This window comes from Ursus americanus, chromosome 25 (genome assembly GCF_024610735.1).
Source record: "Ursus americanus isolate L20-20 chromosome 25, mUrsAme1.1.p, whole genome shotgun sequence".
Taxonomy (NCBI): domain Eukaryota; kingdom Metazoa; phylum Chordata; class Mammalia; order Carnivora; family Ursidae; genus Ursus; species Ursus americanus.
This window is the reverse complement of record NC_142151.1, coordinates 15,413,139-15,434,526: the sequence shown is the minus strand read 5'-3', so window position 1 is coordinate 15,434,526 and position 21,388 is coordinate 15,413,139. Positions and strand designations below refer to the sequence as shown.

General features: G+C 41.6%; 1 protein-coding gene across 2 annotated transcripts; it reads left to right on the top strand.

Moving 5' to 3' along the window:
• The first annotated feature begins 523 nt into the window (after positions 1-523).
• Positions 524-21,200, top strand: ERP27 (endoplasmic reticulum protein 27). 2 transcript variants are annotated; one of them, XM_087855652.1, is made up of 7 exons: positions 524-729; positions 1,091-1,191; positions 2,918-3,055; positions 14,386-14,502; positions 18,628-18,753; positions 19,958-20,053; positions 20,463-21,200. In XM_087855652.1, the coding sequence occupies exons 1-7, from the start codon at positions 636-638 to the stop codon at positions 20,508-20,510; spliced, it is 720 nt and encodes a 239-aa protein (XP_087711778.1). In that variant the 5' UTR covers positions 524-635; the 3' UTR covers positions 20,511-21,200. The 2 variants fall into 2 exon arrangements, with proteins under 2 accessions (XP_087711778.1, XP_045637384.1); XM_045781428.2 differs by having other exon boundaries at positions 535-729; positions 19,856-20,053.
• Positions 21,201-21,388: the final 188 nt, after the last annotated feature.

Sequence of the window (21,388 nt, the reverse complement as noted above, 5' to 3'; positions counted from 1 at the left end):
CCTATGCTTATTGTATAATGCCCCTACAATCTGGCCTAAATTCAATTACTAATAATTCTCTCACACATTACATTTGCATCTCCATGTTTGGCTCTTTACATGAAACTCTCTTTCCCCCTTTGTTGCCTGGCAACATCCTATTTACAGAGGACTCTGCTTAGGCATCCACTGTAGGAAGAAAACCTTCCCTGAACCCCGCCACTGTCCTACATGCCCTTAAGTCTGTATTCTCATAATATCTTATGAGTTTCTCAATTTTAATCACTTCCCGTTTTATATTTAAATGATCTGTTTGTCCATCTCTCACACTAACAATCTAAGCTGGGAAAGGCTGGATTGGATCATATTTACCTTTGTATGTGTGCTAGTGCTTAGATCAATACCTGCAAAGAATATTTCCTTTTTTTAAAAAAAATTCAAAGTGAACAGACTTAACTTTATTCTGGTTGGTTATGTTCTGAGATCCTGTCACAGAACTTGGTCTTTTATCTCAGAAGTTGAAGGTTCCCATAGAGTCAGCTGCACAGTTCCCAGAACACTAACACCACCACAGCCAATTACCAGGAGTGGGCTGTCCTGAATTGATATCCCAAAACACAAAGTCCAGGGCGTGGAGAAGGAGCAGGGAAAGAACAATGGAAGCTGACCAATCCAGACTTCTGTTTCTATTATTTCTTCTCACATGGCGACTGTCCCCAGAAGTTGCTGCAGAAGTTCAGGAATCTTCAGGTAAAAGAAAAAAGCACTTGGGTGACCATATGGTGAAAGTGTTGTTAGGGGAAGGGAAGGGGACATGGGAGGCCTCTGGGTACTTTTCCTCCAAAACATTTCTAGGAAATGGAAAATGGATAAAGGCCTGTGTTGCCCGGTGGAGAAAAGAGAAGTGTTGTCCTTCAGAGAGAAACCATAAGGTGGAGTCAACCCTCCATATGTTAGTAAAACAATAAGGCCTCGGGATGATGACAGTGCCTCTAGAAACCGTGATCTCTTTGGCCACAGTATAGAGAGAAAAAGTATAGATGCCCTCAGCATTTAGAACTCCTCCCCTCCACTTGATACCCCAACACCTTCTGCTTCTTTCTCTCTCTAGATGGTTCTGCTGCTTCCCAGAATCCTGTGTCACTCACAGATGTCCCAGCGACCATGGAATTCATTGCTGCTGCTGAGGTGGCTGTCATAGGTTTCTTCCAGGTTTGTCCAGATACCCCATTTCTGTTACCCCCAAAGAACCAGGAACATCCTAGCTCAGAGCAGCCATGACAGTCACCTGCTGGCCGGATGATACTGCACTAGAAGTCAAGGGGCACAGAGTCTGCTTTCAGCTTCTCGGTCAAGACTTCTCAATTCAAAGACGTTCCCAGTCTCTGAATTATGTGTTTCTCATACTTGCTTCAAGAGCTCTGAGGCTCTTCATCTAGGACTGCTTTGAAACTTAAATCTGTATCTGGACTGCTGAGGATGGGGCCAGAGCAAACCCAACTTCTATCATCCAGGCAACACAGTAGCCAAGGGTTAATCTCTCTCTAAAGCCTTACCAAATAGGGAGTCCTTCATCCTTCTGTCTCTTCGTTTGTTGTGAAATGTTGAAAAAAGGATGACCTTTTGAATATTGAAGGTGTTAGCCACCATCTTCCGGGTTGACTGCCTGGCCAGGGAAAGCAGCCATACATGAAAGGGCACCGCTCTGGCATTTTTATCTTTCTTTGAAGAAACATCTGGTTATTCTCACAGATCAAGCCCCTACTTTTATTGCAGGCCTTCTTAATCATTTCCATTAGTTAGTTGCAACTCGCTATCACTCTGGCAATTCTGTGTACACAGCTTCAAATGGCTGCAATGAGGTGCAAGTGGGGAAGGAAGACTGGGGGGGGGGGGGTGGCAATTCTCCAGGATGAGAAATCTGAGCTGGAGACCACAACGGCCACCCTCGGGAAGGCAACGAAAGTGGGAATGGAGGGATTTGCAATAACTTAAGCAGCCACGAGATGCCGTCCGTCATTTGATCCATGAGTAATTCCATGCTAAGGAGAATTAAAAGGGGAAGCCTAGATTAGCAATTGTTCATAGCCTCGAGTGAGCCCCACACACCCTTTCCAATGAGCAAGATACCAACTCCCTCGGCTTGACCCCAGAGGCAAGGCTAGTCAGCTTCTTTTCTTTTTGTACTTCTCCCCCTCCAGCCCAGAAAGATGTCAGAAAAGGACATGCTCCCTCCTGTTTATTGCCTGGAGCTTCCAGGCAAAGGTCCTGTGACGACAGGGAAAATGAAGCCAGCTTGTTATGGAAGGACTGGAATCCTTACTTAGACATGGCTTCCCTGCTTCCTCCTGAAGGCCTGAGTTCTACAGCTGGAACAACACAGGAACAGTATCTTCACAGGCAATACCTCAGGCTTAATGCAGGGGAGGAAGACCATTCTTCCACATCCTGCACAAAGCTCTGTTAATAAAACTTCTGAGCTTCCATTTTAATTTCCTTTATTCTAATTTTTTTTTTCCTTTTTGGCCCTTTGACAGCACCTATTTCTTACTTTTGTATTTCTTCTTTCCTCCACAAATTGTTCCCAAAACATTTGCTTCCTTGGGTAGATGAATGACAGTGCAGCCACACTCTGCAGGCCTCTGTGGTTTAGGGGCTCCTCTCTGCTAATAAACTATAAGCTTTATGGTAAGGCCAGACAGGAGTTTCAGGCTGAGCTACAATTTTGTAGTTACCTATTAGCCCACCCAGCCTGGAACATTCAACAATCTCACTGCAAATTGAGCCTGCATTCTGAGAGGTAAATGTTGCTTCACCGGACACTAAATCACGTCTATGATTTTTTTATATGAGTGAGCATATTTCTATTCCCTATTCTCTGTCTATGTCTCTCCTTTCCAATATAATCCCTGTGGGGTTTTTTTCCTCTTGTTTTTAGGATTTAGAAGTACCAGCAGTGTCCCTATTTCATAGCATGGTGCAAAAATTCCAAGACGTGTCATTTGGAATCAGCACTGATTCTGAGGTTCTGGCCCATTACAACATCACCGGAAACACCATTTCCCTCTTTCGCCTGGTAAGTTGGGTGGGCTGCTCGAGCCTTCTTCCAGTTTTTCCTTAGGTTATGGATTCACGAACTTGTGAGCCTAGAAAGTGCTCTATGTCTTTAATACTAGTGATAGTACCAGGGACCAAGGAGTCAGAGACAATGATGACAAAGATGGAGGCTCCGCTCAAGCTTCCCAAACAGGTGTTGCCGTGAGATGGAAGGGGGACTAGACTGAGAGTCAAGAGGTAGGATTGTAGCATTGCTTTGTCTCTGACCAGCTGTGCGACTTGCCAAGTCACTTGACATTGTTAGCTTCAATTCCTTCATCTGTAAAATAAAAGAGCTTGACCATATCATGTCTAAGTTCATTTTGAGCTCCAAAATTTTTTATTTTTATATCCTTGGGAGCTCCCCTACATTCACCAAACATGTATTAAACAATCACTCTGCCCTCTGCAAGATGCTGATAATAAAAACATGTTAAATATGTTCTCTGCCCTCATGGTCTTAAAATATAGTCGAGAATGTAAACACAGTTTACAAATATCTACAATCCAAAGAGCATCACTATGGATAAAGTATGACAGTTGTTAAAAGGATAAATGCAAAGTAGAGATTCTGGCAAAAAAAAAAAATGATGAAGGAAACAACTGAACTGGGATTTAAAAGGATAGGTAACATTTGGACAAAGTAGAGGAGAATTCATTTCCAAGGTGGGAGTAATGTCAAGCTTAGGAAACAGTGATGACGCCAATTTGACTGGATGTCAGGGCACATGTCTGGAGAAAAAAAAATGTATGAGAAGTTTGATTGAAACCATATTATGGAGAACTTGAGGGTTAGTGGGTTTGCATTTAACTTGGTTGGACTGCAAAGCCCTTAAAGACTCTAGATCCGGGAATAGCATGAACAGGAATGTGTTTTTGAAAATTATTTTGGCAGCGATGTCTAGAATGAATTGTTAAGCAAAAACACAAGAGTAGAGAGGACTTTTGTTAGGCTGACAAAATCAACCATGCACTAAGGGTCTGTAGCAGAGAAGGGTCTGCAGTAGAGAAGGGACAAAAGAAAATGAAGACAAGGGGTGGCTCAGTCGCTTAAGCGTCTGCCTTAGGCTCAGGTCATGATCTCAGGGTCCTGGGATCAAGGCCCGCATCAGGCTCCCTGCTCAGTGGGAAGTCAGGTTGTCCCTCCCCCCCCTTCCTCTCCCCCCTCCCTCCTCCCCTTTCCCTCCTCCTCCCTACTCCTTCCTCCTCCCCTTCATCCTTCTCTTCCCTCTTCCCCCCTGCTCATGCACTCAGGCTCTCTCTCTCAAATCAATAAATAAAATCTTTTTTAAAATTTAAAGAAAAAGAAAAAAGTGAAGAAAAGACAGGTCCTGCTGATGATTAAACATAAAATTTCTGGAAAGGAGGCAAAGTTTAAAGCCAGAGTATGTAGGAATAATGAGGGTCCTACACAAAACTAGGGATTTCTGATGCTTTAGTTAGTTAAGTTAGTATTGTTGGTGGAATATCAAGATAAAGATGGATGGAATCTACTGGAAATGCAAAATCAGGACAAAAGATAAAGTTTTCAAGATTTCTGCACTACATGGCCTTCCCCCTCGAGCTTCCATCCTATATATTTCATTTCCCATCCAAATCTCTTTTAAATGTATTTTATATTCAGTGTCTCCAATTTTCTTCAAGCTCTTACATACCCTGCTATCTAATCTATGCCCCACACTCCATTAAAACTTATTTCTTCCCGGTCAGCATGGCTTCCATATTTCCAAACCCAATGAATGTGCTTTAGGTCTTATTTAAGTGAACATCTCTGCCATATTTGACATGGTTGACTGTCTCTTTAACATTCTTTCTTTCCTTAACTCCTAGGAACCTACTTCTGGTCCTCTTCTTCTTTTCTTAGTCTCCTTGAGGCCTCTGGCTCCATGTACACTGCTTCCTCACCCCAATGCTCTTCCCAATCTGGGTAATAGAATTTGCCTTCTGTAGAAGCAGAGACTATTTTGTTCACCACTTCAACTACAGAGGCTAGAAAAGTGTCAGTCATGGAGCAGGTGCCCATTAAGTGTTTGTTGAGTGAATCAATGAATTAATGACTATCTTTTCCTTAGGTAATGCAATTCTTTTTGACTATTATGTGTCTGCTGAGGATCTGAAATGTTTTATCTCTAGCCTGGACCTCTCTCATGATTCAAATGCTTGCTGTATATAACTATTTGGGATACTTTCATTAAGCGTTACCGTCCCAATATGTTCAAAACTGAATTTATCATCTGCACCTGTTAAATTATGCTCTTTCCTCTAAAACACTTTTATTGATCAGCTATGTTCATTTAGTCTAATTTTTACCAAATGTACCTCAAATCTGATTGAATCTATATTCTCCTTCACTCTTTCTACTTCATTCCTCATTTAGGCTCCTAGCGTCTATGGCAGAAACCATTTCAATAGCTTCTTAATTAGTCTCCGTTTGCTATTTCATATTCAATTTCTAGACTGGTATCACAATGATATATTTAAAATGGAAAGTTGACTGTGACACTCCCTTCCTAAAAACTCTTCAGTATTCTCCATTTCTTACAAGATAAAAACCAAGATATTTAATGGTACATATAGTCTTTGTGACCTGGCCACTACCTGCTTCTCTAATCCCTTTTCTAGCACATTCCCAAGGTAGGCTTTACCTGCTCGCTAAGCAAGTATACAATTCCATGACTTCACACAGGCCCCCGACTAGAATGCCACCGCCCTCAATGGCCCCTGTCACTTAGCCTCACCCAGCGAACTCCTATCCCCGTGAGTCAGTTCAGGATGTCTCCTTCACAAAACCTCCATGGAATCTTCAAATCGGCCTACCTATGCTTCTATAGTTCCATATCTTTATTTACATTTACCGCCTTAGAGTGCATGTCATGTATCTCAGTGTCTGTCTCACCTAATAGTGACATTAGACCATGAACTATTCAAGGGCGGGAACCACGACTTATGCACATTTTATTCCAAAGCTGCACAATATGCCTCTGGTCACGAGGACACTCAGAAGTGCCCGAGAAACTGACTCATCCCAAAGACCATCTGAGTCCCTAATCCTCGGTCTACCTGGACAGCAGCTGCAGGTTGTTAGTTTCACCATTGTGAAATAGGATTAAACTGAGCTCCTCCATGAAAAGCTTTGGTAAGACAGGTACGGAAGGTTAAGCTAATGCCTTTTATGTGACTGAGGAACCACGGGGAGTAACCCTTCCATAGACATGCTCATCAGCTACATGTCCACAAGTACTTCTTTCCCAGTTCGGTGTTTCTAAATCTCACAAAGGCCTGATTTAAAAGTCTTAGCACTCAAAATATTTAAAAATTCAATAAACAAACAAACAAATAAATAGTACTACCAAGATACACATGTGGGGAAGAAAAGGCAGTGCTGTTGCTTCCAAGGTCTCTACAGGCTTTCCGACCTCTAATGGGTGCATTAGCCTAGCTCGCAATGTGTTCTTTATAAAGCCCTGTTGAGGACTTCCCAGGGCAGTTCACGTTTCTTTAGCACTAGTGGCAGACCTCCTCTGACTGAACTCCTGGGAACCTGTGCGTGAGATTATTGATATGCCATACCAAGAGCAAACAGCCTGGTTCCGGCCCTACTCCACTGGCAGGTCCGGGAGAAGTTCCACCTGTGCCATGCCAGCTTTTAGAGAAACATGTTTTTCTCAGTTTATACTTTCAAAAGTTTAGTCTGTATTTTAATAGAATTATTATTTAGGAGTTTGGGATGACGTTTTCTTTCTTTTTTTTTTTTTTTAAGAACATCAATCAAGACTATTCTTTTATAAATTGGGAAAAGTGAACCTGTTGTGAAATTTGGGGTACCTGCCTTCATCTTAAATGTATAGTTCATTCTATCCATTTTGTTTGTTTGTCTTTAGTGCCTAACTTCTGATAGACACGATGCTAGGTGTTTGTCAGTGTTTTACCATTTAATTCTCAAAAGAATCTGATGAAATAATTATTATTATCCCTGCATTATCAATAAGGACACTAAAGCTCCATGCTGCATAGTCTCACAGCTGTAGAATAAACAGACGTCTGATTCATACCCAGCGTTGCTATCTCCAAAACATGCCATTTCTGTGATACTATGGTGACTTTCTGAAGTACTTATGCCTGACGAAAACATTTGTTTCTACTCCTAGATTCTATCAGGCTCCTCATTCTCAAGCCTACTTGTTTAAACCTTCTCCTAAACCATTTCTCTATCCCCCGGAACTACTTAAACACTAAGATTACTTCTCGAGATTTAATCGAGGCATTACATATTTTGGCAAAGAAATCTCAGAATGTAGACATAGAGAATTTTCAATTGTAAGAGCATATTTAGAGACGAGCTGGCATAATGGTAAGGGGAAAAACAGGAAGACTGTAAGGAGTGGACATTGCTGGATGCTTTGAAATGTTAGAGCGATCCAAAGCCAGCAAATGCTATATATGCATGGAACACATCGCTCTCCAGAAACAGTGCCGGCCAACTACATAAACGTGATCAGAAAGAATTCAAGTCAGTGAAACAATAAAAAGTTGTGTATGACAACCTGTTTGGTGTGTATGACAGCTTGTCTTTTGTGAGTATGACTGCAGGCAGGCCCTCCACCCTCTCTGACAGCACCCTCCTTGTTGCCCTAACGGAGACGGAATCCTGGGTTGAATAAACCATGAGCCTGTTCTAAAATGGAATTTCAGATATTATTTGAATGTTTACCCTGCTTTGGGTTTCCTCAATCACCTCTATTTTAAGAACTATACTTAGCCTAACTTTGACCCAGTGGGATAGTCATGGAAACACAGTGAAGGCATTCTTTCATTCCTTGGACGGTTGTGTGCTGGATTCCTATTATAAGAAATGCACCTTGCCAAACAAAGAGAATCAAAAGGAACTAGTGCGTAAAAATAAGCTAATAAATGCAAAAAGTGAGATATGTCAAATTATGAAGTATTTTTTTTGTAAAGTATATATTTACCGAATACATGGCGAGCTAAGCACTTTATGAAAACCAACGCAGGAGCGTGAGGGTATTTGTTTCACAAATGATTTCTCAGTGCTATTCAAGACACTTAATACTATAACTATGGCGTAAACCAAGACGACTTTGACACACTTTATGAAAAACTAGGTTCTTAATTAGAGAAATACACAGGAATTCAAAGGAATATTGTTGAAGTACTAACGAACAGGAAAAAAACTAATCGGTTGGTATGATACAGTGTCTAAAACATAAAACAATCCACTTCAAATATTCTTGGGAAGACTCAAAATTATATTTTAAGGTGGCAACCCTTCTGGCTTACTGTTTCTGTTTTTCTTCTGGTGCCTCTTTTCTTGGGGAGAAAAAAAAATATGATATCTCAAGTAAAATTCTTTCCAAAACCTGGAAAAATATATAAAAAATTTTTCCCCAACTCTTGGTTTCAGGGTCGGATTTTCTGTCCAGTGCATTATGCAAATCATTCCCTTTACAGAAGGGAGATTTCCTGTTCAAATGTTTTCAGAAACCCTACACATGAATGTTCCAGAGTTTATTAGACATGGTGAACTAATCTGCCATGTTTTGTTTAAAAGAAGCACTACACACTGGAGAGACTTCAGGAGAGCGGATTCTATTAAAACTCTTTGCTACTTAGAGAATGTTATCACCCCTTAACATCCTCTGCCTCCAGTATACTGCATTCCTGACGTCCAGAAACACCTGGAGTAACCGGCACTTCCTGTTCTCCCTGTTCTGGGAAATGGTGAGGGACTGCCTGGAAAAGAGCAGCGAGGGAGGGGCTGCTGGCCACAGCGCAGCTCTGTTAGCTGAGGCGCGGCCACCAGGCCTGCAAGTTCCTAGACAAATAATCAGGAAGTATTTAGACACATGAAATATTAAAAGGGCCCCGGTTGTGATTATAATAATGATGATTCTGATGTTTGCAATTAGCAAAGCCTTAAGTGTGAAGGAGACATGCCAGCTGGCAAAGCCGCAGCTCAGAGACTGTGCTCATTTTCTTTTCTTTTTTTTTTTTAATATTTTATTTATTTATTTGACAGATAGAGACAGCCAGCGAGAGAGGGAACACAAGCAGGGGGAGTGGGAGAAGAAGCAGGCTCATAGTGGAGGAGCCCGATGTGGGGCTCGATCCCATAACGTCAGGATCACACCCTGAGCCGAAGGCAGACGCTTAACCGCTGTGCCACCCAGGCGCCCCTGTGTGCTCATTTTCTTTCTCTCCTGACTCTCATTGACTCTCAGAGTAGGATGGGAGGGGCCGCCAGGCAAGGACTCTCCCCTAGGAAGACTTTTTCTCTTGCTTTGCTATTTCTGCCCCAAGCCTTCTGCTCAGAACTTTGTGAATATTAAAACAATTAAATATACAGAGGGAGTTCACATTTTAAAATATCCTATGGTTTCGGTGATGTTTTTTCAAAACTCTTATTTTGAAATACATTTTTATGCACTTCAGCGTTTATTTGTTTCATAAATTTGAGTTGTGAGCACCAGCATAAAATAAAGTGGTTAAATTGCTAACTGAGTGAATGTCAAGCACTCCTGTGCCTCGGTGCCTAACATACAGCAGGCACTGGACAAATAATTCATTCGCAAGGTGCTACAAGAGAATGACTGGGTATATTCAGAATTAATATTATTAACCATAGAGTGCATTGGGCTTCTTAAAGGTGCATATTGCTTTTAACTAACCCGATGGGAGACCACCTTGAACAAAAGAAGAGAAAAATAGGCAATGGGAGTCATCATGGAAATGACGATAAGGAACAATCTCAGATTCCTACAGTTTAGTGACTTTATCTTTGTCTGAATTCCCTCCTGCATAAACTAAAAGGAGACTTACCTCTGACGTTTCTGGGTAGAATGAGAGAAAGTATCTTGGGGCCAAAACAATGGTTCCGATCCAGTGCAAGATCAGATCGGGTAGGACCTATATGAGATAGCAGGTACAAGGGAAAGGGGTTGAGATGTCCAAGGGTTGGTGGCCCAAGGATCTCAAACTATTTTAGGAAACAGAACCGTTCAGGAGCTAACATTTGTCTATAGACATAGCTGCTATGGGTGATAGAAGCATAATCTTATGCCTTTATGGGCATGAGTAGATTGGGGAAGGGGAATGGAAAACTCTGGAACAGTGATGGACAGTATGAAGTCCTATGTTTTAATATATCTGAATGCTCTAAATGCAAATATGGGATAATGGACTAGATAACCCTTCCACCAAAACCAATTTATTTTAAAAGCCAGGCAAGCAGAAAAGGAGGGAGGAAGGCTTTGGAGAACAAGCAAAAGAGGGAGAAAAGTCTAAACTAAGATCAGGAAAAGATGAAAATCCAAAAAGAAAATGCTGCATTGGGACTGTTTTTTTGTCTGGGGAGCTTTTCCTGCCAGTTCTTGAAGCAGTCAAGAGGTTGAGAAGTTCACTAGCTTTTTTAAGACCCTCGAGAAGCCAGAAAAGTAAACATCGAAATTCAAGGCCCAGAAGCAGAACTAGGAGGTAGATTTAGTAAAACACCATTTGCCCCTCTTTCGACCCTAAAGAACAGTACCCTAAGAACGAGGATGTACCATAAGTAGATCCGCCCTCCCAAGGACTGCAACAGATTTAAATCATCTCAATCCCTGTAATTGGATTAAGATGATTATATATGAATATATAAATATATATATACCCATGCATACATGCATATATACCAACACACATACACCACTACACATACATAATTATACACATGTATCATAGATGTAATCTACCCTTTGCTGTGCCATAGTATAATAGCTGGAACTCAAAGAAAAAGAGAAAAATTTTAAATCAGAGATTACCCTCAAAGTAATTTCAAAGGGGTTAATACTAAGTTTCACAGATGACTTCTTAGTAGAAAGAGAGGAATGCTACATATAAAGAATTATATCTTTCAAAAACTGAAAGAAAATAAATGTCAACTTAGAATTCTACCTCCAGCAAAAATAGCCTTCCAAAGTAAAGCTGAAATGAAGATATTTTAGGCATGGCGCCCAACGGATCTTACATACACTAAAAGTTATTCTCTAGGCAAAAGGCAAAACATCCCCGTTGGAAGCTCAAAAGTGCAGGAAGAAAGGAAAAGAAGCTAAACTATAGGAATGTGCATAAGTGTAAATGGATATTGACTATATGACAGTCATATGTGACTTGTGAGATTCAGAATTCAGACTCAACCTTGTGAGATTCAGAATTAAAATACACAATAATAATCACCTGTAAGTCTTCACTGTCGGGTCAAGGAATGGAGTCGGAAGGAGGAAAACTATTAGAGTGTTCTAATGTCTGCATTGTCCAAGAAGAGACAAAATTGCCAGTTAAAGTTAGATTCAGATAATTAAAGAATGCATGTTGTGTAATGCATGCTGGTAATCCTCAAGAGAATGACAGTAGCACGTATAACTTCTAAGCCAATCAAGGGAAAGAAGGAATAATAAAAAGTGCTCAATCAATTCAAAGTTGTCCAGAAATGAAAGAAAGTGGGATTTGGAACAGGCTGAACCAATAGGAAATGCACATGGAATTAAATGTATTTGTGTTTACATTATATAAAATAATGCAATCACAAGACAAAGATAGCAGACTGGATTAAAAAATACGACTTTGTGCTTTTTACAAAAGACATATCATTTTAAAACACAGGGGCCCATGTAAAATATAAAAATAGGTTAAAAATAAAGGGATAAATCCTATGATGCAGCAATTGCACTACTAGGTATTTACCCAAAAGATACAAAACTACAGACTTGAAGGGGCACATGCACCCTGATGTTTACAGCAGCATTATCAACAATAGCCAAACTATGGAGAGAGCCCCAATGTCCATGGACTGATGAATGGATAAAGAAGTGATGTATATATACAATGGAATATTACTCAGCCATCAAAAAGAGTGAAATCTTGGGACTCCTGGGTGGCTCAGTTGGTTAAGCGTCTGCCTTCGGCTCAGGTCATGATCCCAGGGTCCTAGGATCGAGTCCCGAATAAGGCTCCTTGCTCAGAGGGGAGCCTGCTTCTCCCTCTGTCTGCCTCTCCTCCTGCTTGTGTTCTCTCTCTCTCTCTCTCTCTTTCTCTACCTCTGACAAATCAATAAGTAAAGTCTTAAAAAAAAAAAAGAATGAAATCTTGCCATTTGCAATGACGAGGATGGAGCTAGAGTGTATTATGCTAAGCAAATTAAGACAGTCAGAGAAAGACAAACCATATGATTTCACTCATATGTGGAATTTAAGAAACAAAAGAGATGAACACACGGACGGGGGAAGGGGGGAAAAAGAGAAAGAGAGAGGGAAAAAAAAACATAAGAGTACAAACTGAGGGTTGATGGAGGGAGGGAGGGAGGTAGGAGATGGGCTAAATGGGTGATGGGTATTAAGGAGGGCACTTGTGATGAGCCCTGGGTATTATATGTAAGAGATGAATCACTGAATTCCAAAACCAATATTGCACTGTATATTAACTAGCTAAAATTTAAATTAAAAATTTTTTTAAAGTAATTCCTACCTAAAGAAAAAAAAGTAAAAGGATAGAGCTATACCATGCAAGTACTTCCAAAAGAAAGTTGATACAAACATATTAATGTCAGACAAAGTAGTCTTTTAGGCAACAAGAGATAAAGAATGATGCTTTATAATGATACATATTTCAATTTGGCCAGAAGATGTAACAATTCTAAATTTGCATTCATCTAATAAATGGCCTGAAAACGTGTAAGCAGAAAGTGACAGAATTGTAAAAAAAATGATTAAATGCACAATCACAGTGGAAGATTTTAATACTAGTCTCTTGATAGAATAAACTGATTAAATAAATCAATAAGATATAGAAAATTTGAACCACGAAATGAACCAAGTGAGCTGTTAGTATATACAGAATATTGTATTTGAAAACTGCAGAGTATACATAATTTTAAGGATACGTATAACATATCTAGAAGTTGACAAATGATATAAATAAAATGTAGAAATTAAGTTAGAAATTAATAAGATAAATTAAGAAACACACTTCTAGATAGCCAGTAGGTTAGAGAAGAAATAAGAACAGAAATTGGAAAACATTTTGGACTGAATGATAAGAAATCTACATAAAAAATTTCTGAATGCCTTTATAGCCCTGTAAGAGGGAAACGTGTAGATCTTAATGTATATTTTAGAAAAGGATAATGCATCCATTTTAAAGTGAGAAAAATGAGTTCCAGTTAGATTTCCAATCTATTGTGAAAGATAAAATAGTAATGTTTCTAGAAGATAATATAAGAGAATATCTTCATGACCTTGGTGTAGTCAAAGAGTTTTAAATAAAACAAAAACACACACCAGCTGTAAGGGAAATGATTAATAACCACAACTACATTGAAATCACCTTCTGTTTATGAGCAATAACTAATAAGAGGGAAGGTCCCAGTGAGGGAAGATAATGCAATATAGAAGCAACAAAGGGCTCATGTATAGAATGTATAAAAATATCTTCGAACCAGCAAGAAAAAGATAGACAACAGAAAAACAGGCAAGTGATTTGTGTAGGCACTTCATAAAAGAGGACACGCAAGTTGTTACTCACGGAAATGCCATCTGGTTAGAGTTTAATCCATTTACTTCAGCTTCAAGGCCCTTTGGAAGCTTGCCCCAGCCCACCCCGCTAACCTTGTCTCTCTCCTACTAACTCTTTTTTTGTTTGTTTTGTTTTAATTTTCATTTTGTTATATTAGTCACCATACAGTACATCTCCAGTTTTTGATGCAATGTTCCATGATTCATTATTTGCATATAACACCCAGTGCACCATGCAATATGTGCCCTCCTTAATACCCATCACCGGCCTATCCCAATCCCCCACCCCCTCCCCTCTGAAGCCCTCAGTTTGTCTCCTACTAACTCTTAACATCACTGTTATAGTCATAGCAAACCAGCGGCAGCTTCCAGAACATGGCATCTCACATCTTTTTGCCTTTTTTTTTGCCTTGCAAATACTGTGTTTTAATTTACAACTCCATCCCCGTCCTCATTCACCTGACCAAGTTTTAGCTACTTTTCAAGAGTTGCTTCTTTCTGGAAGATTTCTGCTCTTCCTTCAGGTGACATATGGGCCTGCTATTCCCCTGTGATGACATTTCTGTTCACTTCTCTGTATCCCACAGGACAGTGTGTTCTTTGAAAGCAGAGCATATTTCCTGTTTACCTTTATGTCTTTTGAGCCTTAGTCAGTGTTTGACATGTGGTAAATAGTCCAGAAACATTTCTCAATAAATGAATAAAAACAGAACAGTGACAATTTTATCCTTTTTGCGTTACCCAGGTGGACAATGAAAAACTGGCTTTAGAAAGCAAAGACATCGAAAGCATTGATGCCACCAAATTAAGCCGCTTCATTGAGATCAACAGCCTCCACTTGGTGACAGAGTACAACCCTGCGGTAAACAATAGACCTTGTTTCTAGACCCTTAAGTCCCTGTGTCAGAGAGGGTACTTGTCTCCATAGCAGAGATCCCTTCCTCCAGGAGTTCTCATCTTTTGACCTGTTAACTGTCATTATTGTTGTTTATGTTGCTGTCCTTATTACACCCCTTTAGGTTTGATAGACTTGTCCCTATTCAACAAAGAAAGAAACAAAGTTATAAAACTTAAATACCCATTGGGGGCACCTGGGTGTCTCATTCAGTTGAGTATCCAACTCTTGGTTTTGGCTCAGGTCCTGATCTCATGGGTTCTGGGATCGAGCCCCACATCAGGCTCTGCACTCAGCATGGAGTCTGCTTGGGATTCTCTCTCCCTCTCTCTCTCTGCCCTTCCCACTTGTGCTTTCTCTTTCTCTCAAATAAATAAATAAATCTTTTTTAAAAAAGAGAGACTTACTAGACGACTAGTGAGAAAGAGAGCCAGAATGCAAAGCCAAGATAACTGGTCAAAAACTTCTGAGGTTTGCTGCCTGGGAGGGTTCGCTAAAGGCAACCCATCCGAGCAACCCTCTAGACCACACTTGTCAAACAAAATCACAATCTCTGCTAAAGGTCCATTTTTTCCCCAAGCGTCTTCGTGACCAATACTTTTGCAAATACAATGAAAGTAAATTCAAAGACAAACGACATATTAAAAAATAAGGCCCCCTACTCACATATTTGGATGTTACAGCAAAGTAAAATTTCTATAAAAGCTTTTAAAACCTCTCCCTAGCTCCTTGTGGACCAGTAACTAACAATTCCTGGTCTGGCACTCCCGGCGCAGGCCTAGACCTTCACGGTGGTCAGCTTTCTTTCTAGATTAGTCTTCTTTCAGTGTTGCGTGCTGCACGCAAGCCGGGTGAAGGTTATGATCCACCTGTTCTGTAATCTTCTGCGCGTCTCACTCGACAGCCGCTACAGGTGCCTTCTATGCCTTGTCTTTTATTTTCCCTGATGTAGACCTTAAACTGATACTGTATGAATTTCCAGTGACTTCCTCAGTTCAGAAATGCTGTCCATCCTCTAATAACACGACTTGAGAGGCACATCTCGAGTTTTAGAACTCACAAACCATTTCTCATGTAATCTTCGCGCTGACATTTTGAGGTAGGAAAGAGAAAATTATTACACCCATTTTATGGAGGAGCACATTTAAGATGCAAGTGATTTATTCGGGATCCCATGGTAAGCAGGAAAGGCATAATGGAAGGCAGGAAGTTTAGCTGACGATGCATTCGTTTATATTGCCTATTTCCGTTTTGCAGGAGAAGAAAAGAGAGCTCAGAAAAGTGGACTAACTTCCTCAAGGCCATATGACTAGCAATTTGAGCTCCAGACACAGCCCTTTGCACTTGTCCCTGCTTTTTCAATGACTCGTCTGCCTGACTGAATCCTGTGGTTTATTCCATGGCCCCACACAGCTTTCAATAGGAAACACCCCTTTTCCTGTTGACTAAATTCCTCTCCACCTTTCACACCGCGCTTGTCTTCACGGAACGGTGACTCCATTTCTACTTTTGCTAAGATTCCAAACACAGGCACCCCAGGGGGGTTGGCAGCAATAATCAAACAGGCATTTTTCTCCCAGACTGTCGTCATTCTCATGATTATGTCTACAGAGGTCAGGAGTGCATGGGGGCAGAAGAGATGATCTGAGAGTCCCTGGGTTTATGGCCCCGGGGTCCTGGAGTTCTGCAGGTGAATGAAGGTAGGGGTGAGGGCCGGCCTTCCTGAGTTCTTAGGCCTGGCCGTCTCGTCTTTTACAAAATACTGATGCTATTTTTAAGTTCCACTTCAGTAGTGAAGGTAAATCACATCAAGAAGAAATCAGGTAAGAATTTCTTTAGAGAAGCAAGTCCCACTTTTATTGTGACTTTTTTCATTTCCTATAAATGACATTTTTCACTTGGAGGCCTGCCCCCACTACTATAGCTGTTTCTCACCTGCTGTTGATGAAGAGGTTTGCACAGTGACAACGAGGAGGCAGAAACCCACAACCGTGTATTAGGCCAGCTGTATACTACCTTTTTTTAAAGGCTTATTTATTTATTTTACAGGGAGGCAGGGGCAGAGAGAGAGGGAGAGAGAGTCTTAAGCAGACTCTGCACTGAGCGTGGAGCCCGATGTAGGGCTTGATCTCACAACCCTGAGATCATGACCTGAGTTAAAATGAAAAGCCAAAAACTCAAATGATGCACCACCCAGGCATCACCCTCCCCCCAGCTGCATACTTTTAATGCACACACTTAGTACTTGCCTTCAAGGTGAAAAATCAGGCTGTGTCTATTAAGATTAAATTAATCACTTCCGAGATGCCCAATCCCTTCTATGCTAAGACAGCTGTACCTTTTGACTCCTTAGGTTTGATTTCTTGCCTTCCCCCAAATCATCCTCCATCTCTGCTATGGGAGGATAGATGCATGCTGTACATTTAAGTAGCAGGATTTAGTGGAACAAGAGATGGTTGTTTAACATCCAATCTCCCAAATTTAAAATCTAAGAACTGGCTTTAAACTCCAGGGAGAAAGTCTTGGGAAAGAACTAACTGATGGCCGATAGAGCTGGAGAATCTCTACAGAGCAGTGCGTAGCTTCCAGAAGTCTACCTAGCTGCTGCCCTTCCCACCATCCTGGGAGTCTGCCCTGATGGTTCATTATTCCTCCGCACTCTTCTCTTCCTGTACACACGCTGGTTTTACAGCAGTGCTTTCTGTATTTAGGAGGGAGAAGTGAAAAGGGATGGGATATATTTAAAACAGAGACACTTGGAACACTCAGGAAAAAGAAATGAAGTGAGCCAATGCCATAGTTTCCCACTCTCTCCTGTCCTCTGGCTCATGGCTGTCCCACCCCCCTCCATCACGGACAAATTCATGGGAAATCACCATCTCTCATCAGCAAATAAAGGGCCAATGCTTCCGGTCTCCCGAAGAGCTTATCTTATTGCTGAGGTTTGGTAGACGGCTTCTGGCTGAGCCGGTTTAGACGGGGTTTTGCAATGAGCTATGCGTAAGGCAGCATCTCCTGATGATTGCGAGCCTGGCCTCTGGAACCAGACCGCCTGGTGCGACTCCCAGTCCGCCACTTCTGTGACTTTGGGAGAGTTTGTGCCTCCATATCCTCATTAATAAAACTGAAATTTCGGGGGTGCCTGGGTGGCACAGCGGTTAAGCGTCTGCCTTCGGCTCAGGGCGTGATCCCAGCGTTATGGGATCGAGCCCCACATCAGGCTCCTCTGCTATAAGCCTGCTTCTTCCTCTCCCACTCCCCCTGCTTGTGTTCCCTCTCTCACTGGCTGTCTCTATCTCTGTCGAATAAATGAATGAAATCTTTAAAAAGGGAAAAAAAGGAAAAAAAATAAAACTGAAACTTCAAGGATTCAATTAGCTATAGTAAAGACCTGGAAACAGTGCCCAGCACATGAGAAGCATTCAAAGGTGTGTCTGACTGCTCTTGGGACAGGAAGAGGGACTGAAAAAAGTAACTGATATGTTACATGGTGTATTCCTCGTCCATTGAGGTGCAACAGATCGCCCCCAAATGTATCCGCTTAGAATAGTAAAAATTGATTCTGTCCCACAGCTTCGGTGGGTTAACCGTTTGGGAGTGGCTGGGCTGGCACTTCTGATCTGGAGGCTCTTGGCATCAGTCACCTGCAGGTTTCGCTCGAGCTGCAGGATCCTCTTCACGTGGCTGGGGAGTTAGTGCCGGCTGTTAGCTCTGTCTGTGTGAATCTCTTCGTAAGGCTGCTTGAGTGCCCCACACGGGGACTGGCTTTCCCCAGAGTGCGTGATAGAAGAGACAGCAAAGCAGAGGCCACTTGTCACGTGTGACTTAACCTTGGAAGTCACGCTCTCTCATTTCTGCAATATCCCAGTGGTTACTCCGCTCAGCCTTAGCCGGCATGAGCAGGTGGGATCTACACAGTTGCATGACGGCCAGAGGGTGAGACTTTTGAGGGCCACGTGGGAGGCTAGTTACCATTTGTGTTATGGATGGACTCTTTTATATTTCAGCCTACTTATTTCCTGGGTTGCCACTAATGTGTTTTTTTTTCTCCTTGTGTCTTTCTTTCCACTATAACACACTTCCGTTTGCCAGACAGCGATTGGCCTATTTGATAGCATGATCCAGATTCATCTTCTACTGATACTGAACAAGGCCTCCCCAGAATATGAAGAAAGCCTACACAGATACAGGGAGGCAGCCAAGCTCTTCCAGGGAAAGGTAAGTCTGAAATGGGAGACACCCTTCTGACCACTCAGTACCAGGACACAGGACACTAAAATAGAGGAGATGAGTCCAGGGAGATAGGATAAATAAGGAAAGTGAGTATGGTTAAGCGATAACAAAGTAAGAACTGGGACATAATGAATCACATTACTCTGATTTAAAATTAAAGATCTATTTTATACTGTTAAAGGACCTATATAACCATATCTTCCCTTAGTGGGAAGTCTATTTTTTTTTCCTGCATTGAGAAGTGGAGAGAAAAATAGAGACCCAAAGATGCTGAAAATAAAAATCCTCTATTAGTCACAGTGTATTTATTCTTGGCCATAACCTGTTCAAGTTTTAGACTCGGGACTTCTTTCTCATATAAAGCACCCATCATGTACCTGGTGTCTACAGATGTCCAATAACTATTTAGTTCTGTTCCTTCTCTACCTTGTGCAGCTCTGTTTGGTATCACTGAAATAGTAAATCTTCAACCACTTCAAGGCTACTGCATTAAACTAGACCTTTCCAGTGTTGACAACTGTCTGGTAGTAACATAAGCCAGCTTTCTGGCGGCTCTTTCCCTAACACTGGAAGTTTTCAGTGTTTCTGAATGTAAGTGATGCTCTAACAAGAACATTCTAAAGGTTTCTACTTTGGGTTGAAGGTTTGATTTAATAATATCAAATAGTTGACATTTATCAAGCATTCACCATATGCTAAAAACCGTACTGGACATATTAAATGGATCCTCTCATTTAATCTCTCCAACAAAAGTCTATTTTGCCAATGAGAAAACCGAGTCTCAGAGAGGCTGAGTAATGTGCCAAAGTCACACAGCTCGAGAGTACCAGAAACAGAATTTAAAATGTATTATCTGCTATTCTTACGCATTTAGCTAATCACTAAAGCTGCCTCCAATTCTATGTTCTTAAAATGAAATAAACCTGATCGAAGGGATAAAATACAGAGAAAGAGAAGAAGAAATTCATTCCATTATAGGGCACAGACCACAAGTTGACTCAGTGCAAATGGCAACAATCATGCGTTGTCTCTCCTGCGGACCTTAGATAGATTTTTTTTTTCCCCTTTCAAACCTCTCCAACTGCAGGTTCTTTTTATTCTGGTGGACAGTGGGGTGCAGGCCAATGGGAAAGTGATCTCCTTCTTCAAACTAAAGGAGTCTCAACTGCCCGCCTTGGCAATTTACCAGACTCTAGATGAGGCGTGGGATACACTGGCCGGAGCAGAAGTTTCTGTGGAGCGTGTGCAAAACTTCTGTGACGGATTCCTCCAAGGGAAGCGGCTGGTGAGTGGGAGACCCCAGGGTCGGCAAGTGGAGTTTTCCTTTCTGTGTCCTCTTATTTCCCTTTAAAAGTCTTTGAGCTCTACTGGATTTGATTAAGAGCAAAGGTACATGAGGATCCACGGTGGAGAGGATCGGGATGCTTACTAGGATAGAGTCGTGAGAATAGAAGTACACGTGCGTCTTTGCAAACGTCGCGCATATTCAAAGGAGCTGAATTGGGAGTTTTACTGTGTTGTTGACATTATTAATGGGAAACAGCCCAAATTCCTTGATATAAGAGTTCATGAGATAAAAATAAGGGTGCATTTAGGACTTCCGGGAGTTGTTAAATAGCTCAGTTTGCTAATCTCGGAGCTCAAAACCAAGTGTGGGCTCGCAATCTAAGCAACAGTGTCATGGTGTTTTTCAGAGAGAAAATCATGAATCAGAAGAAAAGACTCCAAAGGTGGAACTCTGATCTCTCCCTGATACTTCTGCAGACTACTAAGTATTTACATGAAATGAGAAAAGGGCAACTCGAACCTCAGAGACACCAAGCAACAGGATTGCCGGGCCTTACACACACACACACACACACACACACACACACACACACACACACACACATACACACACACACAGCTCTCCATTTTGTTCCTTAAAATCTCATTTACTCTCCTTATCCTTCCTTTTAAATTGTCTGTGCTCTCTCACTATCCATCCACTCTTCTTCTCCGCATTCATACTGCGTAGTCCCATACACTGCAACACACACCACGGAGGACGCCTTTAAGAGAAGTCCTGTGATGTCCCTTTGACAGGGAGACACCCCTGGAAGGAGGATGTTCTGGGTTGTCATTTGCTGTAACATCTGTACGCCGCACAGGACTTAGGCACACCAGAGCTTCTGCTCTTTTGTCGTTACGAAGGCGTTGGAAACTCTGCTTTCTTCACAAGCACATGTCCCTCTCGAACTCAGGGCCAGGTACAAAAAGAAGGCTTTAAACACCTTTCTGAATTGTCTTTTTGCCAGGGTCAAAAGATGTTTCCAAGTCTCCAAACTCAGCCGAAACAGACTATGTGAAAAGCCCATGCTTGTTTAGCGTTCCTAACTCCCGCCTAAATCAACAAACGCACAGTAAATAAAGAGCCGTAATGTTATAGGAAAGGGCTGGCATCTCTTCGCGGGCCGAACCTTCTGTAAATACCCAGCTCCCCGGTTCAGCAGTGGGTACTCCCCCTTGGGTGCCCACTGTTTAGTGTCCAGCCACGAGCCACTAATGTATTATTGTTAACTCTGTGGGTGGGATGGGAGGTGGGTAGAGACCACCCCGCAAGAGGATCGGTATAAATGTG